At 52.3% G+C, this 22158-nt stretch overlaps 1 protein-coding gene across 3 annotated transcripts in view; it reads left to right on the top strand.

Annotated features, from left to right (window-relative positions):
• The first annotated feature begins 14289 nt into the window (after positions 1-14289).
• C2CD2 (C2 calcium dependent domain containing 2) overlaps positions 14290-22158 on the top strand; it is a 70736-nt gene continuing 62867 nt past the window's right edge. Inside the window, exon 1 of one of the 3 annotated variants that reach the window (XM_007968908.3) lies at positions 14290-14926. In XM_007968908.3, coding sequence (XP_007967099.3) covers positions 14648-14926 — 279 coding nt within the window. In that variant the 5' untranslated portion in view covers positions 14290-14647. Of the gene's footprint in view, positions 14927-16100; positions 16247-22158 lie in introns of those variants that run through there. The other 2 variants (XM_007968900.3, XM_007968916.3) reach the window with 2 other exon arrangements.

Here is a 22158-nt window from a genome sequence, read left to right as displayed (position 1 = left end):
GAGCCCCATCGCCAGGAAGTATTCCTAAGTAGCCGTGGGCGACACTTGCGTGAGGCAGGTCCCGGGATCCTTACCTGCCCTCTCGCCTGTGTTGGGCACCATGCAGGAGCTTCATGCATCCTGCTGTGATCTTCCATCCTTTCCATGACCCAGTGAGCTAGGCAGCCTCATGCCTGCTTTACGGATGGGGAAGATGAACATTAGGAAAGGGAGATAACACGTCCAAGGTCACACAGCTTGGAAGCCCCATGGGGGGATCCACAGCCAGGTCTGTTCCAAAGTCCCGGCAGCTGGGCCGGCAGGTGGGTGCGGGATGGTGTGAAGGAGAAGGTTCCCACTGGAGAGCCAGCAGATGGACCCAGCGGGGAAGAAGAAAGAAGCTGCAGTTCAATCACAGAGAGAGGGCTGGCGGGATTTGGTTCCTGATTGGTCGGATGGGATGGGATCGAGGTTAGAGAAAAGGAGGCTGGTATAGAGATGATTCCTGGGTGTGTGTGTGAGAGGTGGTGATTCCTAGACCTGGATGGAGAAGTCAGAGGCAGGAATATCTTCGTTGCTGAATGAACATTTAAAATGGTATTTGTACGTGGTCTCTCCCACACAGTGGGTGCTCAGTCCAGATGAGCTGCGCGAATGAATGAATGACTCTCTAGACTCTCTTCACTTGTATTTAACCAAAAGAAGCATCACCAGCCAGGAGCGGATTCCTCTGTTCTCCTTTTGACTCATTTTTAATGTTTTTTAAACATTAAACAATGGAGGGGGCCAGCTCACTAACCCAGATCAGCCTCCAGGGTCACCCCCTTCCTCCCCCTACTATCTCCTGGGGCCATCTTGGTCAAGTGCGAATATGATCTCATCTCTTCTCTGCCAAGTCAGCCACTCCTTTCTTTTGCTGTAGGAACAAAACCCAAAGTTTGTTTTTGCTGCTTATTCATCTGAAGTTGAATACACTTGGCGTGAAGGGTGCACTTAGAGCTAAATGAATTCTTCCCTATTCTTGGCTCTGTGTAACAACAGTCATTATTGTGCTGTACGGAGCGCCCGCCGTGGGCCAGGTGCCGTGTCTGTGTACATGTGTTACCTCCAGCCCCATAGCGGCTCTTTGCAGCAGGACTGGCTCCCACCTACAGTGGAGGAGGCAAAGCCCATGCCCTTCATGCCGCACCCACGTCCTCTCAGAGCCCTGAGTCCTGGAGGCAGGATGGGGCAACCCGTATGCCAGGGAAGGTACCCAGCCTCCCCTCCTCACCCAGACAATTGCCCGGTGGGCCCCTCTGGTTGACCTCACTGGTCTCTTCCCATTTGATAATTCATCCCAAGACTTACTAATCACGTCCTTTCCCAGTGTTTTGTGACGTTCACACCCAGGCATCAGTTTCTAGAGTCTGTTGTGTTTGGGAGCCTTGCCATTCCATTTCAAGGTGCTGCTTTATAACACGTGCCCACAGGGCGGGCGCCTGGCACTGGCTCAGCACTCGGTCTCTGCCACCCCCACTGTGGAATCCTTTCTCTTCCCTGACTGTTTCTTGCCTTTAGAATTTCTCAACCCCTTCCACGGTCCTCTCCTTTGTTTCTATCTTCTTGCATCTCAGACCAACACGATACTCCCGTGGGCAGGCATTGCTTTATCCTTGCTGGGGTGGCCTCTCCTCACAAGCCCTGCCCCATACACCCGCTACGCTGCCTAAGGGAGACCCCTACATGGCACCCTCTATAGCCGACTCCCACCCGCCACCCCCTCCCAGTGCATTGTGGAGGGGCCTGGCTCACCATCCCAGCTGAGCCTCCGGGTCACCCACCTCCTCCCCCTACTGTCTCCACCTTGGTCAAATGCAAATATGATTTCATCTTTTCTCTGCCAAGTTAGCCACTCCTTTCTTTTGCTATAGGAACAAAACCCACAGGCTCATTGCAGTCCTGCCTGAGCCCCTTGCCCACCCTCCAGTGGCATCGCAGGGCTTTCCTCAGACTCCTCTTGGCCACTACTCCCAGCTGCACGGCTGCCCTGCCACCCATGCAGTTTACACAGTGACTTGTGGAATAGTCCCTCTCTCTCTGCTGACTTCAGGTCCCATGATAATTGATTTAGCTCATCACTAACCCCCCAGCATCTAGCCCAGCCCCTGACACACAGCAGCTGTTCAACAAATATTTGCCAAATCAGTGAACAAAAAAGTGAACAAACCACCACACCCGGCCCATAACAAAAGCCACTCATAATATTTGTTAAACTAACCAGTCAAGCTCTGTTTTACACGGTGGTAAGATACACATAATATTAAATGTACCATTGCCACCATTTTAAAGTGTATCATTTGATGGTATTCAGCACACTCAAAATGCTGCGCATCCGTCACCCCATCTAGTCTTCCAGAATGTTTTCATCTCCCCCAACAGAAACTCTGTGCACATCAGCAGTCACTCCCTGTCGGCCCGCCCCTATCCCCTGGTAACCACTCACCTGCTTTCTGCCCCTGTCGCTCACCTATTCTGGGCATTTCATGTAAATGGAATCATGCAATGTGTGCCATTTGAATCATGCAGTGTGTGGCGTTTGAATCATGCAGTGTGTGGCGTTTGAATCATGCAGTGTGTGGCGTTTGAATCATGCAGTGTGTGGCGTTTGGATCATGCAATGTGTGGCATTTGAATCATGCAATGTGTGGTGTTTGGATCATGCAATTTGTGGCGTTTGGATCCTGCAGTGTGTGGCGTTTGAATCATACAATGTGTGGCGTTTGGTTCATGCAATTTGTGGCGTTTGGATCATGCAATGTGTGGCATTTGTGCATGGCTTCTTTCACGCAGCATTGTGTTTTCACGGTTCACCGTGTTGTAGCCTGGGTCAGTGCTTCATTCCTTTCTACGGCTGAATAATGTTCCCTCACATGGAGAGACCGCATTCTGTCTGCTCATTCATCTGCTGATGGACTTCTGAGCCTCCCATCTCAAAAGGCTGGTATGACACTTCGCCTTCTTGCAGCTGGTCCCAGAGCTACAGGAGGAAGGCAGGGATGCCTCCTGGCATAATGGACATTCTCTCTTTTGCCTGCCCCCCTTTCTCTCCTTCATCTCAGGACAGGCTCATTAAACACCGGGGACGGACCAGCAGGAGTAGCAGCTCTGCCACCGTCAGCGTGCACCAGGACAACCCCTCCCGCGGCCTCCTGGGACAGCTCCTGCAAGAGACTCTCATCTGCAGCACCAGCAGTGGCCAGTCCAGCTCTCCCCAGCACGGAAGGATACTCCCTTGTCTCTGCTTCTCACCAGCAGTGGCCAGTCCAGCTCTCCCCAGCACGGAAGGAGACTCCCTCGTCTCTGCTTCTCATCAGCAGTGGCCAGTCCAGCTCTCCCCAGCACGGAAGGAGACTCCCTCGTCTCTGCTTCTCACCAGCAGTGGCCAGTCCAGCTCTCCCCAGCACGGAAGGATACTCCCTCGTCTCTGCTTCTCACCAGCAGTGGCCAGTCCAGCTCTCCCCAGCACGGAAGGATACTCCCTCGTCTCTGCTTCTCATCAGCAGTGGCCAGTCCAGCTCTCCCCAGCACGGAAGGAGACTCCCTCGTCTCTGCTTCTCATCAGCAGTGGCCAGTCCAGCTCTCCCCAGCACGGAAGGAGACTCCCTCGTCTCTGCTTCTCATCAGCAGTGGCCAGTCCAGCTCTCCCCAGCACGGAAGGAGACTCCCTCGTCTCTGCTTCTCACCAGAAGCTTTGAATCTTATAAACCTGCAGGCAAGAAGCATCTCCATATTTTCTCTCCATCGTTTGAGCGGGGAGGAGAAGCTCTGGTGAGGAGATGGCTGTCTGGATCACCAGACCAGGGAACCCTCCTGGGGAGATTTAGAGAGAAAGGAAGCAGTCACTTCCTGTCGGCCCGCCCCATCCCCTGGTAACCACTCACCTGCTTTCTGCCCACACATTTTTTGTGTCCACAGTGTCCATAGTACTGGATACTCTCTGTCTAGGAGGACCTTGCGTGCTGTCGTTGACAGATGGAGGGCTGGCCCAAGGCCCAAGGGTGCAGGGACTGGAGCAGGCACAGTGCCATGGCCACATGTTGACCCAGTCTCCCAAGGACACATTTGCACACTGGACACAGCTCTATCAACAAGAGAACTTTGCTTCAGTTGCTCCTTGAATTCTGCATAATTTGTTAGATCAATTTTTTAAAAAGACAAAATAATTTTTTTTAAAGGATCATTTTCTCTCCAAGAGTAGTGGATTATTGCATCTGAACAAATGCTTATGCACAAACCCTTCAGTCACCTCGGGCCTCCCCATGGAGGCCTGGCTTGGGTGCTTTGACTTCTCACTGCAGAGCAGCATCGACGAACATGAGCATACATGGATTTATTATTGGAGCAAATAATGCCAACCAGCCCTTTCTAACACTTGGCTGAATATGAAATGATTCTCAAAGACATATCTGATGGAACTGATGTCTTAGAAAAATGCCCTCAAGACTGAGGCTTCGCTGCTTTGCAGTCACTTGTCTTCACAGAGGCGTATTCTCAGCTAGTAAAGGGGTTGCTTGTTTGGCGTCCAAGCTGTGGACACACCGCTTCAGCCCCGGCTGAATTCATAGTAAGTGGAGTGTCCTTGATGAGGACTTTGGATTCCTCATCTGCAGGACAGTGATAATAACATCTGTTTCATCCACCTCATAGCTTTTTTTGTTTGTTTGTTTGAGATGGAGTCTCGCTCTGTTGCCCAGGCTGGAATGCAGTGGGGTGAACTCAACTCACTGCAACCTCTGCCTCCTAGGTTCAAGCGATTCCCCTGCCTCAGCCTCCTGAGTAGCTGGGATTACAGGCACGTGCCACCACACCTGGCTAATTTTTGTGTTTTTAGTAGAGATAGGGTTTCGCCATGTTGGCCAGGCTGGTCTCGAACTCCTGACCTTGTGATCCGCCCACCTCAGCATGTTTATGAGGGCTAAAATAAAAATGTGCCAGTATCTAATTTCTTTTTCATCTTTTCAATTCCGTTTAAAGGGTCTTTGGTCAATCATTTATTGGACAGCCCAGGATCCATCGCATTGGCTGAGATTCTGGGGGCTTTAACCTGGCTCCTCGCTATTTCTGTGGACTTGCCCTGGAATCCGCATTCCTTGGAGCAACCTAGCCGAGGGGTCTCTGGGCACCAACTAAGGATCTCGCCCCACAGAGGGTCCTCTGCCAGGTGCCCTGAGCATTCCCACCCTGACATCCCCTGCAGAGGAAGGACCCTTCGTGTTCCCCCAAAATTCACATGTTGAAGTCCTTACCTCCAACATGATGGTATTAGGAGATGGAGCCTTTGGAAGGTGACACTGAGGTCATAAGGTTGAACCCCTGTGAATGGGATTAGTGCCCTTGCAAAAGAGACCCCAGAGAGCGCCCTCGCTTTCTTCCCACCGTGTGAAGAAACGACGAGAAGGCGGCAGTCAGCAGCCCCTCACCAGAACCTGACCCTTCTGGCCCCCTGATCTCAGGCTTCCAGCCTTCAGGACAGTGAGAAATAAATGTTGTTTACAAATCACCCAGGATGGTATTTTGTTCTAGTGGCTGAGCGAAGACACCTTCTTTTTTAAGGAATGTCTGCATGGATTTCTGAGGTCGTGCAGCTTCCCTGACTTCACCTTTTAGTCCTGGAATATTCTTTCTCCAGTTCCCTTTTGAAGGGCTCTGTTCAATGTGTGGGGCTCGCGTCCAGCAGCTCAGCAACAGCCTGTGTTCTGGCCTACGGTTTTCTTTTTTCACGATTTTCCTTTCTACAGACCCCCTGCTCCTCAGTGACAGAAGGCCACCAAGCCTGCCCTGCTTCAGAACACCAGGAACCCAGCAGGCTTAACCTGGCCACCCTTTTCCTGTTTTTGTTTGGGGAGAGACTTGAGACTCCTTTTAAAATCAAGCCTAGCCATGCATTTGGAAGACTGCTTTTGTGATTCCATGCAGTGCCCTGAGATGGGGGGAGGACAGTCCCCACCCCCTTGCTGGACACAGAGGTACCGGTTCAAACAACAGTTGTGAGGATCATGAGGACAGCCACACTCACCCACCTGTGAGGAAGGCCGCGATGCGCTTCACAGACTGAAAGAGAATGGCTTGCGAGGTTGTTTTCTCTCCCATGGGGCCCCACCAGTGCCCCTCTCCCTGTCACCAGGGGCTTCTATTAGGTTGGTGCAAATGTAATTGCGGTTTTTGCCATAATACTAACAAAAGGAGAGCCCGGAGGAGGAGCTGGGGCTGCTTCCTTCCTGAGGGTCCCTGGCTTCCTCTTTGTTGCCCCTTTAGCCGACTGGACGGGAGAACAAGCTGGGGAAGGGGCTGGACTGGCAGGCAACATGGATGCCCCGAGTGTGGTGACCGCCCACTCTGCAGGGCCCATCCCTCCCCCAGGCCCCGTGAGCGGGAGCTGGCAGAGCTTCTGGAAGGTGACTCCATGGGGAAAGGACACACCAAGAGAATACACACAATGACTTCGTGTACTCTAGTACAGTCCCAGCTCCCTGCTCTGAGTAGCTAGAGGAGATGATGACCCATCAAAATCCGGGGAGATGACGCATTGCAATAAATCTGTGTCGATGAGCTGCTCTTCTCTCATTCCACGGGGGTGTCGTATAGACTTGCTGCTTGGTGCGGCACGGGAGATCACGCAGCAAACACCTGGAGTCCAGGTCTAGCTCCGCCTCTAACCCTAACCCTAACCACGTCGTTGTTGTCCCTGGTGAGTCGCTCAGCATCTCTAAGCTTCCACCCCTCATTCCCATGGTGGGGGTGATAATTCCTGCCTTTTACTTGTTATAGGATTTCTTACAATGTGCTAGGGAAACAGAAGCGTGAGTATTTCCTGGAGCAGCAAAATTATTCCCTTCATCTTTATTGCACTGTTTGGGGTAACCACTGGAATAGATAATAATTATTTGTAATTAGTACTGAGTTATGGGTAGACACATGCATGCTCCTGGATTGTTTTTAAAAGCCCTTTAATGGGATTTCCTTTAACTCTTAAAGAGACCATCCCTCCAGATATTTAGTTGATTCTACTCACTGTGCTCAATAAAAACAATAGCAGAAAGGAAAACTGTAGCCCAGAAGACAGGCGAAGCACTAATTACAAGGAATGTGCCTTGCCCTGCAGGGAACAGGGGCAGCTTTCCTGATTCCTGTGCTGGGTAAGGGGAGACCCCTCTGGCCTGCGGGGCCTGGCTCTTTTCTAGAGGAGCTGCCCATAGAGCAAGTGTTATTCCAGAGTCAGTGCTGGCAACGGCCAGATGGCTGGAGCTGCAGAAGCAGAACCCACAGGTTCTGAGAAACTAGGAGCAGCTCCCGTCCTGTAGTCTAGGGGCCGTCCCCAGCAAGCAAGGACCCACTGTGGCCACCGCTCGCTGGAGCCTGCGCATGGCATTCATCAAGAGTCTCAGCACGGGGAGGGGTCATCTCACTGCAGCGGAGTCATCTCTCTCTTCCTCAGGGCACTCCCGCTGCCACCTGACACATCACTACAAACTCAACTTCTACATGATGAACACATCTGTTTATTTTTTTCAAGACAAGGTCTTTGCTCTGTTGCCCAGGCTGCAGTGCAATGGTACAAACGTGGTTTACTGCAGCCTCAACCTCTTGGGCTCAAATGATCCTCCTGCCTCAGCCTTCTATGTAGCTGGGACCGAAGGTGTAAGCCATCACGCCTGGCTAATTTTTAATTTTTTTTTTTTTTTTAATAGAGAAGGAGTCTCACTTTGTTATCCAGGCTGGTCTTGAACGCCTGAGCTCAAGCTATCCTCCTGCCTCAGCCTCATCCCAAAGTGCTGGGATTACAGGGGCCCCGGCCAGAAACACATCATGAGGTCAATTCCTCCAGGTCAATTCCTCCAACAGTGTGATTTTGGTTATCAGTGCATAGGTGTGGGACCAGCATTCTTTGGAGTTGGAGAAAATACACAATTCAGTTAATTGCCTCCTTGGAAATATATTTAAAAATTGGGGGCGGAGACCGGGCATTGTGGCTCATGCCTGTAATGCCAGCACTTTGGGAGGCCGGGGTGAGTGAACCACAAGATCAGGAGATCAAGACCATCCTGGTCAACATGGTGAAACCCCATCTCTACTAAAATAGAAAAAATTAGCCAGGCGTGGTGGCGGGCACCTGTAGTTGCAACTACTCAGGAGGCTGAGGCAGGGGAATCGCTTGAACCTGGGAGGTGGAGATTGCAGTGAGCCAAGATTGCACCACTACATTCCAGCCTGGTGACAGAGTGAGACTCTATCTCAAGAAAAAAAAAACAAAAAACAAAAAACTGGGGGTTGGAGGATCTCTTGAGCCCAGGAGTTCAAGACCAGCCTGGGCAACACAGTGAGACTCTGCCTCTACAAAAAAGAATCGAGGTTAAATATTTTCATTCATAAAGTTGGTCCCAGCCTTGGGTACAGGCAAAAATGTCAAGTCACCTTGCTCCTGGGCATTCCCAAGGGAGGCTTAACCGAGCTACCTGGTGGAGGCAGGGCAGCCATCTGAGCCACATTCTTTTGTCTGCCCGGAGTGGGCACAGACTCACAGGATGCATCATCGAGATTGCCTGGGGCAGACTCTTGGCAGGCCTGGCTGGCCCGCAGTGGGCTGGCAGGCCCTGCCTCAGACGCTGCCCGGCCACCTCCCAGCATCATGGCGTGACTCAGGCTCCCTGACAGGCTGTCACCAGGGTGGGATTTGAAGGAGCAGCGTATCTGCTGTTCACTCTTAGGGTGGGTGGTGGACATCCTGGGAGGCTCTTCTAGGTTGGCACCTGTGCAGAGACACTGATCACAGCAAATGCTAGGACTGGATTCATCTCACGTCTTTCCCAGAAAGGACATGGGACTGAATTCACAGAAGCTCCATGAGTGAAGTTCCCCTCTGGGTTTGAGCGGCCACGTCTCCTGGACTTCAGAACACAAAAGACAATTCTTTAGGCGGATCTTTGCACATGAACGTGAGCAATGGGGCCTCTATTTCCAGCTTTTAACATTTTTCTCTGTTTTTGGAGAATTTGTTTGCCTTGACCTTTATGAAAGGAGATGGAGACAACACGGCCCCTTGGGTCAAACCCTGGTTCAGCCACTTTCTTGCTCGGTGGCCTTGGACAAGTTACTTAGCTTCTCTGAACTCAGTTTCCTTATTTCTAAAATGGGGCGATGCCCTCCTTCACATGTTGCTGTGAAAATGTAGTGAGTCCATGAAGTCGAGTACCCAGGTGGTGTCTGACGGCGGGAGATGCTCAGTACACACAGCTGCGACTTTCTGAACGCCCGCCAGGTGCGTAAACGTGCCTGGTGCATCTGTGGGGACCCGGGAGGGAGCTAGAGGGAGGCAGGGGCTCCGCCGATGGCACTACCATTTCCATCAGTCTCTCCTGGGAGGGACGGCAGGCGTGCGGTCTGGTCTTCACTCTCGGAGACTGTCACGCGGCCCTCTGAGGCTCACCTGGAGAGTTAGTGCAGTCACTCAGCATTGCTACTTTCCTCCTGGGGAAGGCATCATGAATGGTGTCTCCGTAAGTCATGTAAATGATTACAAGAAGAACTCACGGCTTCTCCTGGAGGGGAAAGCCCTGTGTGGCGCAGGGCCAGGCTCTGGCCACCGGTGACCTTTGGTTGGGTCTGCTGGCTCCAGTATGGACCGTGTGAGCAGGACAGGAAACAGGCTGGAAGCACATTCCAGCCTCCAGGTGGTGGAAATGACTAAGCCAGTGAGATGGAGCCAAGGAGATTGGGTCAAATGTCTCCACAGCCTCTCTGGTCTCCAGAAATCTCGCTTCCCGCAGCAGCTGCCCAGAGCACTGAGCCAAGTCTTAAAAGCATTTTGCTCAGAGGGAATTCTCGAAATGTCTGCCCCTAAGGGCTGCTGGGGGGAAGCTGTGTATTTCCACTTGCTAGAGGTCCTTCGTAGGGCCTGTGAAGTGACCATCACAGCCCCCTGGGCCCCCCAAGGTGCTGGCCTCTCAGAATATTGAGGCCCAACTTGATCATTGAAGCAATACTAATAATATGAACCGCTTCAGGGTGAAGGGAAAACTCTTCACTCAGAGACAAACTACAAATGTTTTGGACCCTCTTCTTTTCCTCGCTTCTAGAAATTTAAGAATTACATGGAAAACTTAACAAAAGTCCCATATTTTTCTAAAAGTATTTTTTTAAAACCCAAAAGTATAACAAAGTATAACTGCTTATAGACATGAGATTCATGACACTAGACATATCTATTAATTTCTAAAAATCTCACATCATCCCAGAACCTCCCGGGCTTGGTAGAGGAAGATGTTCAAAGACTCCCAGCGTTGATGCAGGGATGAGGCACTGCACCCAAGACTGGGTGACTCAGCAGAGATCATCCAACAAACAATTCTCATCTCCACCTCAAGCATTTTAGAAATGTTTTAAAATGAAAAATAGAGCCGTGGATCTTGACTCTGGCCTCAAACCCAGCTACTGTAAAGCATTATGAAGAAGAATTTAGAAACCTGGCTTCCTCCTTCCCGCCCAGAGGCCTGCCCTGCTAGCAAAGCAAGCCCCGGTCCAAGGTGTCTGGTGGACCCAGCAGGTTGCTGGAAAGCGGGCTTAGCTTCACCTAAACAGCTGGGAGCTGGGAGCTCAAGGTGAGCATGCAGGAGGAGCCACAGCCACAGCGGTTTCCTTTATGAGCAGCTAAAAATAGCAAACAACCACTGCAGAGTGACAGACACCCATTTGAAGGTTTTGGTGGGGACAGAAGCCCTACCTGGGCAGAGCTGCTGTCTCACTCCTCGGGTCGAAGGGAGATGGGGTGGAGAGAGCGGTGCCGGGAGCAGGAAATGTCACTGCGGGGGTGAAGAATACTGTGCTCTCGGAGAACCCAGCCCTCCAGTGTCTTCTGCGGTGGGAGAAGGGGACTGGGAGCTGGTGGATGTGTGGGGCTGGAAGCTTACGTAAAGGGAGCCTGCTCTTTTTCATAGATTTATAAGATGTTTCTCTTCCAATTTCATGTTTTAGCCAACTGCATTGTCCTGCAAGCCTGCATCATTCCTTATTTTCCCTCAATTTGCTTCTACACATAAGTAATCCAATATCTATATGCTGACATTCTCTTTGAAAACACTTAAGGGGGCCGGGCACAGTGGCTCACACCTGTAATCCCAGCACTTTGGGAGGCTGAGGTGGGCAGATCACCTGAGGTCAGAAGTTCAAGACCAGCCTAGCCAATATGGTGAAACCCTGTCTTTACTAAAAATACAAAAATTAGCTGGCATGGTGGCAGGCGCCTGTAGTCCCAGCTACTTGGGAGGCTGAGGCAGGAGAATTGCTTGAACCCAGGAGGTAGAGGCTGCAGTGAGCTGAGATCTTGCCACTGCACTCCAGCCTGGGTGATGGAGCGAGACTCTGTCTCAAAACCAAACCAAACCAAACAAAACCAAACAAAACAAAAAGGAAATTAGCCGGGCGTGGTGGCACACTCTTGTAATCCCAGTTACTTGGGAGGCTGAGGCAAGAGAATCACTTGAACCTGGAAGGCGGAGTTTGCAGTGGGCCGAGATTGCGCCACTGCACTCCAGCCTAGGTGACAGAGTGAGACTCTGCCTCAGAAAGAAAGAAGGAGAGAAAGAAAGAAAGAAAAGAAAAGAAAAAAGAGAAGAAAAGACAAGAAAAAGAAAACACTTATGGAAGTGTGACAAATTCCAAAGTAGGGGTGGTGGTTAGTTTACAGTTTGTTAGAAGTCTCTAAATAAGCCAAGTGGGATGGGCCAGCACACCTGAGACCTGAAGGAATGAAACGGGTTCCACCGGTCACACAGGACGGGCTCTTGTCACTGCCCACATGGCTGCAGGCAGCCTGTGTGCACACATGGCATGGGGGACACTGGGCCCTCGGTTTTGTCACCTCGGTTATTCTGGCAAGGGGACAAGCAGGACTCTAATTATCTGACTGCATAGGTCTAGCTACAGGTCAGGAAATAATTAGACTTTCCTGCCAAATAAGAAGGGATTTCTTTTGTTTCTGCCTAAAGTAACACAAAATAGAAGAAAAGAAGAGCAGTTCCCCCCACCCTTAAGAGGCTGCAGCAGACTGGAGCGCTCGTGTGTAACAGATGGGTCACTTGCAGGAAGTTGATAGTCTCATTCTTTTTTTTTTTTTTTTTTTGAGACAGCGTGTCTCTCTGTCTCCCAGGCTGGAGTGCAGTGGCGCGATCTCGGCTCACGGCAAGCTCCACCTCCCGGGTTCAAGCCGTTCTCCTGCCTCAGCCTCCCGAGTAGCTGGGACTACAGGCACCCGCCACCACACCCGGCTGTTTTGTGTGTGTGTGTTTTTAGTAGACGAGGTTTCACCATGTTAGCCAGGATAGATAGTCTCATTCTTATTTCCACTTTCTGATAACAGACCTGGCTCGCAAGGGCCCATCCCCAGCTCACCTGGGCAATCCCCGTCTAATTTCACCTCCCTGCCAGCTTCCTATCCTGTTCCCCACAAAGGCTCCCTGTCCAGCTGCTGTGCGATTCTTTCCTCTTTCCTGAAGAAAATCCGGGCCCACGGATTCAGGGCCAGAATCCCCTCTGATGTACCAACTACTGGCCCCGAAGCAGACTCCTGGCTAGGGGAGAGATCAAATGCTCAGTCTATCTAATTCCTTTCAAGGTCAAGTCCCCTTAATACAGGTGCAGAAAATGACAGGTGAATCACTTTCTCATGGTTTAGGCCTGTGTTAGGCCCTGGAGAATCTCAGGCTAGTATGTTTCTATGGCACTCCCTAAGGACCGCGTCTACTCTGCAAGAGGAGGGCACAGGGGCACGTCCCACACACCACACCACACACACACACACACAACACCACATGCACTGCACTTACACAATACATATGCACACGCCACACTGACACACCACCACAGGCACCACCCTTACACATCACACATACACACACTCAACATCCATGCACCACACATACACCACCCTGTGCACCACACACAACCACACCACATGCACCGCACTTACACAATACATATACACATAGCACACCACACCCATGCACCACACACACATGTGCCACACTGACACACCACATATACCACACATCACACGTACACACACACTACACCCATGCACCACCCATACACACTCACACCACCCTGTGCACCAAACACACACCACATGCACCACTGACACCCCACACACACACCACATACACCACACACATCACACACACCACACACATGCATTACACTGACACACCACACCACACACCATATGCACCACACTGACACACCACACACACACCCCACACACACACACCACATGCACTGCACTTACACTTCACACATACACACACCCATGCACCACCCATTCACACTCACACCACTCTGTGCACCCCACACACACCACATGCACCACACACACCACATGCACCGCACACACCACATGCACCGCACACACCACATGCACCACACACACCACATGCACCACACACACCACATGCATCGCACACACCACATGCACCACACACACCACATGCACCGCACACACCACATGCACCACACATAACACATGCACCACACACACATAACACATGCACCACACACACATAACACATGCACCATGCTTACACATCACACATACACACACACCACACCCATGCACCACACATACACACTCACACCACCCTGTGCACCACACACACCACACTCACAACACATCACACCACAGGTACCACACTCACATCACACCACATGCACCGCACACGTCACACCACATGCACCCCCGGCCCCCATACACACTGAATGAATAACACAGCCACACAGAGGGCAGGGCCTGGGCCCGGTACTGAGTCCCTCCTTGCCTCTGAGCAGCACACCCCCTAAGGCAGGCCCAGCCCACGGCTCCAGGGGCTGTCACGGATTTCCAGGGACTTTCCGAGGAGGGAGCCTGGAGCCTGTCTTGCTGGCGAGCAAATGGCAGTCCTCGAGATCACCCTGACTGCGCGCTGTGCACATGCACACACACGTGTGCACACACATGCACTTGTGCAAGCGCGCACACGAGCCAAGCCAGGCAGCTGCACAGCAGCCGCCAGGGTCGGGCTGATGAATCCGGAGGCCCAGGTCACCTCGCGGCCCGCGGGCAGGCGCCTGAGGGGCTGGCGGCGCGCGCACGTGGCGGGGCCCGGGCGGCTGGGCCTTTAAGGGGGCGGGGGCGGGCCGCGTTGGTAGCAGGGGGGAGAACGGCGGCCCCCGCAGGCCCAGCCGCGCCCCCTCCCTCGGGCACCGCCCCCGCCCCGCCCCGCCCCGGGGCCTGAGCCTCCTCCGGCCACTGCTGGGCCGCGGGCGGGACGCCCGGGGCGGCGCGCGCAGGAGGAAGCGCGCCCGGCCGCGGCCCAGGAACTTCCCTGACGCCGAGTCGGGAGCGCCGGCCGTGGGGTCCGCTCGCGCCCCTGTTCCGCAGGTGTGCGGGGCTTTCGCCCAGCCCCGGCCGCGGCCGCCGCGCATTTCCTCCCCGCTCGCCCCGCCCGGAGGCCCCGGGCCGCGCTCCTCGCCGGGCTCCGACCCCGCCGCGCCCCCTCCACGCCCCCCGCGCGCCGCGGCCGCCGCCAGCGCGCGTCCTGAGTCCGCCGCTCCGGCCAGGGGCTGCCGGGGAAGTTGGGGCGAGGCGGGCCGGGGATGCGCCATGGCCATGGCCCGGCTGGGCTCGTGGCTTGGGGAGGCGCAGTGGCTCGCGCTGGTGTCGCTCTTCGTCGCGGCGCTGGCCACGGTAGGCCTGTACCTGGCGCAGTGGGCGCTGGCTAGGGCGCGACCCCAGCCCCAGCGGCGGGCGGTGGAGCAAGGAGAGGGGCAGGGCCCGGGGTCCGACGCGCTGCTCTCCTGGATCCTGACGTTGGGCAGCTGGAGGAGCCAGTGGCAGGCGGCCTGGGTGACCGCCCTGAACGAGGAGGCCGAGAGGAAAGGGGTGAGTTTCCGGGACTGCGGGCCGGGGGGCGGCCGATGCCGGGACGGTCTCTCCGGGCCGAGCTCTTTCCTGGAGGCGTCGCCGCAGCCCCTGACCCAGGCGAAGTGTTGAGTCCTCCCCCCAGCGCAGAGCATCCTCGAGAGTTAGGAGAGAGACGGGGGAGCGAGGACCCTTGACTGGGAGACAAGACAAAGTGATTGATTTTATTCTCCAAACGGCAGGTGCGCCAGGCCCTGGGCTCCGCGAGGGACAGGCTGGCGGTTGGAGGGACTGTCAGTAGCGCTCATCGGCGCCAGTCGGTACCTCCCCTGCCTGGAGTCCCGGCGCGAATTCCCGTGCCCGATCGGACACTCACTGAGCTTGCACATGATACACGAATAGCTGTGACCCCAATGTGCTTCCACCTCTCATAGAGCTGAATTTCACCAAGAATTTATCTCCAAAGACTTGCATTCCTTGGCATATAAAAACAGCGACCGTTTGCTGAGGGCCAGCCGCTGGGCAGACATCCTACCGAGGCTTTCGGTGCGTCTGCCATCTCGGAATCCTCACAACTCCCCGGACATAGGTGTTATCACTGTTTTACAGATGAGGAAACCGAGGCCCAGAGACGGCAGGCAGCCTGCCCAATGCCACACGGCTCGTGGGCGGCAGAGCTGGCATGTGAGCCCAGCTGCCCTGGCCTGCCAACTAAGGGCCTCGTGTCTTACCTCTGCTGCCTCACAGTCCTGTGGGCGTTTCTGTAGTCGCTGATTGTTCCTTGACTTATTTTTGCTTTTAAGACATCTTAGTTTAATGACAAGTTCCTGGTATGTACTGTTCTTAGGCATTTCACAGGAGTTGGAGCCTGGGTGAGTTTGGGGAGGCACCCCTAGTCTTGGCCGCTGCTCCGCCCTTCCAGGCCACAGTTTCCTGCACCTACATGTAAAGCTCAGTGGTCATTCGCTGTGGAAATAGCAGAATTGCTAATTTTGAATGTCCGGCCCCATCAACCTTCAAAATATTCCATGGCAGGCCCTGTGCCTGGTCCTTGCGCCATGGCCTTGGAAGACATGGCCATGGAATTAAAAAACAAAAAAGCTTTGACTATCAGCAGACATCCAGCAAATCAAGAGACCTTGTTCTGAACTCTTGAAAAAGAACATAAATGACTGTACTTTTTGGAGGAAAAAAGGCTTCAGGGTCAGTCGACTGACTTTTGTCCTGGTGCCCAGAATCTGTGCCTCAGCTGTCCAGAGCTGAAGAGTTTCTCAGGGAAACCAGTGGTCTCTTGTGGGAGCCCTCCACTCCTGTTGGCCTCACATCCAGGAGCAAATGCAGGTATTTCCCCAGGAAGCTGCCGTCACTGACCCCTGATTGACCTGGTATCAAGGCTTCTGAGGCTGAGTCCCCTCCAGGCTGGTGGCGCGATTGGGCACCAGTCTCATCCATGCCCTTTGTAGGAGGCAGGCGAGTGTCGGGTGAATGACCTGTGAGTTCCGCTTCTAACTCTGGAGTTTCAGGCCCAGAGGCAGTGACCCTACCTTCTGTATATTTGGGATGGTTTGTTTCCTGACATGTATGGATTGGCTTCAGAAAATATGATCCCCTTGGATATGATCCTTCCATATTCCCATCTGCCTGAAGTGTTGAGAGGCAGAGAAGAGGACGTCCCTGCCCTGGCGTCTGTCTTGGGCTGGTCAAGTCAATCTGAGAACACTGAAGGAAATATTTGAAAGTTTTGGATAAAAACTTTTTACCTGAGTCTTCGTGTGGGATCAGGGAGGGTTTGCATTCAGGGAGAGAGAGGGTCTCAGCTTGTCTGCACCTTCTCTGTTCTCTCTCTGCTGTTGGCCACACACTGCAGTCTCAGACCCCTGTCTCTCCTGACTTCCTGCCTGGAAGAGGCAACAGCGTCCTGGATTCATGCTCAAAGCAACCCAGGACCATCTCTGCCATATTTGCATGGACATAGTCCATTAGTTCTGTGATGACAGTCTTTGGTATTGCTTACTTTCCTGGGGACTGGGGTGGGGGAACACAGTCCTGATGCCTGGGAATGTCATTTCATTTCCATTCGAATGGAACGTTTTGCTGGCAGATAGGATCTGGGTGACTGGGCTCCCTATGAGTGATGGTCACACACCCCGCATCCTGAGCCATCGCTGCTGTGTCAGTGATGGCATTGTGGGTGAGCAGGTGGTGGTGTTTGCATTCCTGGCCGCCCTGAGTCTGGTGATTGTCACACACATCCGAGCATCCTGGGCCGTCGCTGTTGTGACAGTGATGACCGTGTGGGAGAGCAGGGGCTGCTATGTCCATTTGTAGCTGCCCTGACTCTGGCAGAAGTTTCTCACTGCCCTCCCCCACCTCAATTCCCACTAATCCCGGATTAGGGCTGACACTCGGAGCCCACTCTGGCCCGGAGAGCCACAGCTTAGTGCTCCCCCTCCTGCCTCTGCCTTGTCCTGATGTCACTCTGTCCTACCCAGGGAGGAGACCAGTTCTTGGCCTGTCACTCAGGGATTGAGAAGACCTGGTAATAACTTAATCACATCCATCATTCTGTCTGAAAAGTGGAGTTTTTTATACAACAGAGACAATAACTCCTCCCATTCCAAGTTTTACCCCACCTTTATATTTTAAGATGGAAAGAAACCCTAAACTCTTCTAACCAAGCCCCTTCCTTCTCCAGAAGAGGAGACTGAGGCCCCTGAGCTGGAGGAATTTGCTGAGGTCTGCCCATCAGTGGCTGCAGCCTGTTCCCTTGTGGGAAGCAGTTTCAACTTGGAGACCTAAATGTGTCCTTTAAATGAGAGCCAGAGAGAACGGCTCAGAGAGTAGAGTTGTTAACGTGTTATCCCAAACAGTGGGGCTTGCACCTCCCAGGATCCAAGGACTGGGCAGCACCGGAGGAGTCCTCGTGCTCTCTGATGACCACTGCAGCAGCGCAGACTCCCCATATCGCAGGGGACCTCGGATTCCCACCCTCACTCCAGAAAGGGTTCTAAATTTTATGTGACAGTGTTTTGCACTGACCTCAGAGGAAACCATTGCTGATCTGCCAGCTGGCCAGGTGGACGCCAGGTATGCAGAGATCACAGGAGTCCCGCCCAGAGAGCTTAGCGATCCGCCTCAGTAGGCTTGGGGAGCACACTGTGAGGGTGTCCCATGGTTGAGAATCACTGGTGAGAAGCTGCTAGAACACACCTGCCATCCATCAGAGTTACTGTTTCTTTTTTTTTCCTTTTTTTTTTTATTGTTATACTTTAAGTTCTAGGGTACATGTGCGCAAGGTGCAGGTTTGTTACATAGGTATACATGTGCCATGTTGGTTTGCTTCACTCATCAACTCATCATTTACATTAGGTATTTGTCCGAATGCTGTTCCTCCCCCAGTCCCCCACCCCCCGACAGGCCCTGGTGTGTGATATTCCCCGCCCTGTGTCCATGTGTTCTCGTTGTTCAACTCCCACCTATGAGTGAGAACATGCAGTGTTTGGTTTTCTGTCCTTGTGATAGTTTGCTGAGAATGCTGGTTTCCAGCTACATCCATGTCCCTGCAAAGACATGAACTCATCCTTTTTTATGGCTGCATAGTATTCCATGGTATATATGTGCCACATTTTCTTAATCCAGTCTATTGTTGATAGGTATTTGGGTTGGTTCCAAGTCTTTGCTATTGTGAATAATGCTGCAATAAACATCCATGTGCATGTGTCTTTATAGTAGCATGATTTATAGTCCTTTGGGTATATACCCAGTAATGGGATTGCTGGGTCAAATGGTATTTCTAGTTCTAGATCCTTGAGGAATCGCCACACTGTCTTCCACAATGGTTGAACTAATTTACACTCCCACCAACAGGGTAAATAGAGTTCCTCTTTCACCCAGCACCACCTAAAAGCAGTTGTTTGAGCTTTGACTCTTGCCTCTCCACTTGGTGTGGTGTTACAGACACCTAATTCCCATTGATGTGATCACTCTTTGATCATAGAGAACAGAAGATCCCAGAACTGGCTCAGTCTCGGGTCAGGCTCCTTAGACTGAGAACTAATACTATGGTATCCAAAAGCACCAGTTGAGATTTTCCTTTTGCTCCCCTGTGATTACATCAGTATTTACAAAGTGGTTCATGATCATCAGTTATACCCTCAACACGCCCTTGGGAGTCTCCGGGACTGCTGTCCCACAGTCTCCTTGACTCTGGGATCCAGCGTGCTTGCTGCCGATGGCCCCTGCCCGTGCGTAGCGCTCCCCCCAAGGCTGATGCTGTCTGGACCACGTGTGGGCAGCACCCGTCCTGAAGTGAGGCCTGTGTTCTGTGGCCTGCGCTCTGGGCTTGTCTAGTAGCGGCCCACCTGAGTGGGTTGAGGCCCCGGACGAGGAGGATCCCCAATGCTGTCTGTTTCTTTAGTCCTTCAGCCCAGGGTTTCTTTAAAGGAATGTTCCAAATGCAAATGATCAAGACTATAACTATCAAACAATTTGTGGTCTTTGTAAAAAAAAAAAAAAAAAAAAAAGAAAGATGCTGTGTGGACTTGGAACATGTTATTAATAGCGCTGACTTGAATAGAAGTTTCTGCATTTACAAAGTAAACAAAGTGGCCACCAGACTTCAGAGTCTTTGCATTATATAATGACCTTCCAGTTGTGCTCACAAAGTCCAAACTCCTTGACCAGTGACAGTGACTGTGGTGTAGGAAGCCAGTTGGTAGAACTGTGGTAGCCACTGTGGGGAAGGGCCATGGAGCTGCCCTTCCCTCCTCCAGTAGAAGGAGCTTGGGCCTTTCTGGGGCTGTGAACCCTGCACCCTCCACCGTGACCCCTTCTGTTGTTCCAGTGTCCAGGGACCTTTCCTGTATGGGGCCTTCCCACAGGTCATTCCTTTTGTTTGGAATTCTTATCTTTTTTTCTGCTTATTTGACTTCTCTAAATCTTTTGGGTCTTGGCTCAGAGGTCCCTGATCCTCCCCTTCAGCCAGGATGCTCCCCACCCTCCCCTCCTCCGGACCCCCTGGAGTCACTTATGCCCTGGTCAGCTCCCGGCATTGTGAGCTAGGGCAGAGCCAGGGGCCGTCCAGGCAGAGCCAGTCCCAGTGCCCAGCACAAAGCCGGCTTGCGGCAGGCTCTGGTCTCAGTGGGGTGAATGATGGGCCTCTGGAGGAGGAGAAACAGTGGTGATGCCCATTCCTCCATCTGGACTCAGGACTTCTGTCTTGGGAGCCGGCCAGGCCTGGGCAAAACAAGCTGTTTAATGTGCTTTGTTTTTCACTTCTAAAGCATCAACATTAAAGGAGGCTCTGATGACTTTGCAAGTCATCAATGCAAAACCCAGGAATAGGCGCCAGTTCAGTTTGTTCTTTGCACTCACCCATTCTCCCAACAAGACAGGAATTCAGGAAAGTGTGGGTGTAGTGTTCACATCAACTAAAATTCCCCCAGCGCTAACTTCCATTCCCGCGGGCCCCTGGTAGGTTGCTGAGGAGGGAAGGCACTTCTTCAGCCTGTGGAAGAGCCTGTGGGGAAGCTGTGGAGCTGGGTGCGGGTTTGCTTGGTGCTCCAGCTCTGCCCTCCCAGCTGTGCGATCCTGGGAGAGTCTCTGTGCGTCACCTGCAGGAGGGAAAACTTTGGGTTCAATCCAGAAAACAAAATCCACTCTCCCAGCGGTGAGATCAGATCTGTGTGAGGCATTTAGCAAAATGCCTGGTACATAGCGAGACAATAAAGGTAGGCTGCTCTCTTTAAAGTCTTATTTTTTAAACTTTTTATTTTGAACTGCTTTCACAGAAAAGTTGAAAATAATTCAGCTTCCATATATTCCTCGCTCAGCCTTGCATAACCACAGCTCAATGATCAGAACCAAGAAATTAACATTGGTGCCATGTTACTATGATTCGTAACACAATGAGATTAATGTAATGTAGTAATTCAAGAAATTTAGGCCAGGCGCGGTGGCTCACGCCTGTAATCCCAGCACTTTGGGAGACTTGAGGCGGGCGGATCACCTGAGGTCAAGAGTTCAAGACCAGCCTGACCAACATGGAGAAACCCCATCTCTACTAAAAATACAAAATTAGCTGAGTGCGGTGGCATGTGCCTGTAATCCCAGCTACTCGGGAGGCTGAGGCAGGAGAATCGCTTGAACCCGGGAGGCAGAGATTGCAGTGAGCCAAGATTGTGCCATTGTACTCCAGCCTGGGCAACAAAAGTGAGACTCCATCTCAAAAAAGAGAGAGAGAGAGAGAGAAAGAAAAAGAGAAAGAAAGACAGAAGGAAAGAAAGACAGGAAGGAAGGAAGGAAGGAAGGAAGGAAGGAAGGAAGGAAGGAAGGAAGGAGGAAGGAAGGAAGGAAGGAAAGAAAGAAAGAAAAATTAACATTGTCACAACGCCTAATGACTAAAGCGAAGGCCGCCTTTGAATTTCACCAGTTTTCCACCTGTCTCCTTGTATCGTTCTAGGTTCCCATTAAGGGTACCTGTGGCGTTGAGTTGTGACTTCTTCATCACCTGCAGCCTGTCAGGGTTTCTCAGTCTTCCTTTGTTTTTTATGACCTTGATAACTGAAGACTATTGATCATTATTTTGCTGACTGTCTTTCCATTTGCCTGGCATTTTCATATGGTTGGAGTGAGGTTACACAAACCACAGAAGTGGTGTGCACTGTGTCTGGGGCTTGTGACGTCAGTGTGTCTTGTTGCAGTGGATGCTGAGCTTGGTGCCTTGGTTAAGGTGAGTTCTGCTGGGGTCATCCTCTTGTATTTTATGTCTCCTCCTGTATTAGTCTATTCTTGCATTGCCAGAAAGAAATGCCTGAGACTGGTAGTTTATAAGAAAAGAGGTTTAATTGACTGATGGTTCTGCTGTCCAGGAAGCATGGCAGATTCTGCTTCTGGGGAGACCTCAGGAAACTTACAATCATGGTGGAAGGTGAAGGGGAGCAGGCTCATCTTCTATGACCCGGAGCAGGAGGGAGAGAAAGAGGCAGGAGGTGCTACACACTTTTAAACAACCAGATCTCATGAGAACTCACTCAATGTACAGTACCACGTGGGAATGGTGCTAAACCATTCATGAAAAGTCCCCCCACCATGATCCGGTCACCTCCCACCAGGCCCCTCTGGCAACACTGGAGATTACAATTCAAGATGAGATTTGGGCAGGGACACAGATCCACATCATGTCACCTCCTTATATCTTTCCTGCTGTAGTTAACAGGTAGTGTGGGGACATACTTTGAGCCTGTGCAGATCCC

The sequence above is a fragment of the Chlorocebus sabaeus genome, chromosome 2, assembly GCF_047675955.1.
Source record: "Chlorocebus sabaeus isolate Y175 chromosome 2, mChlSab1.0.hap1, whole genome shotgun sequence".
In the NCBI taxonomy this organism is placed as follows: Eukaryota; Metazoa; Chordata; class Mammalia; order Primates; family Cercopithecidae; genus Chlorocebus; species Chlorocebus sabaeus.
The sequence above is the reverse complement of the archived record's forward strand: the minus strand, read 5'-3'. Positions and strand labels throughout refer to the sequence as shown.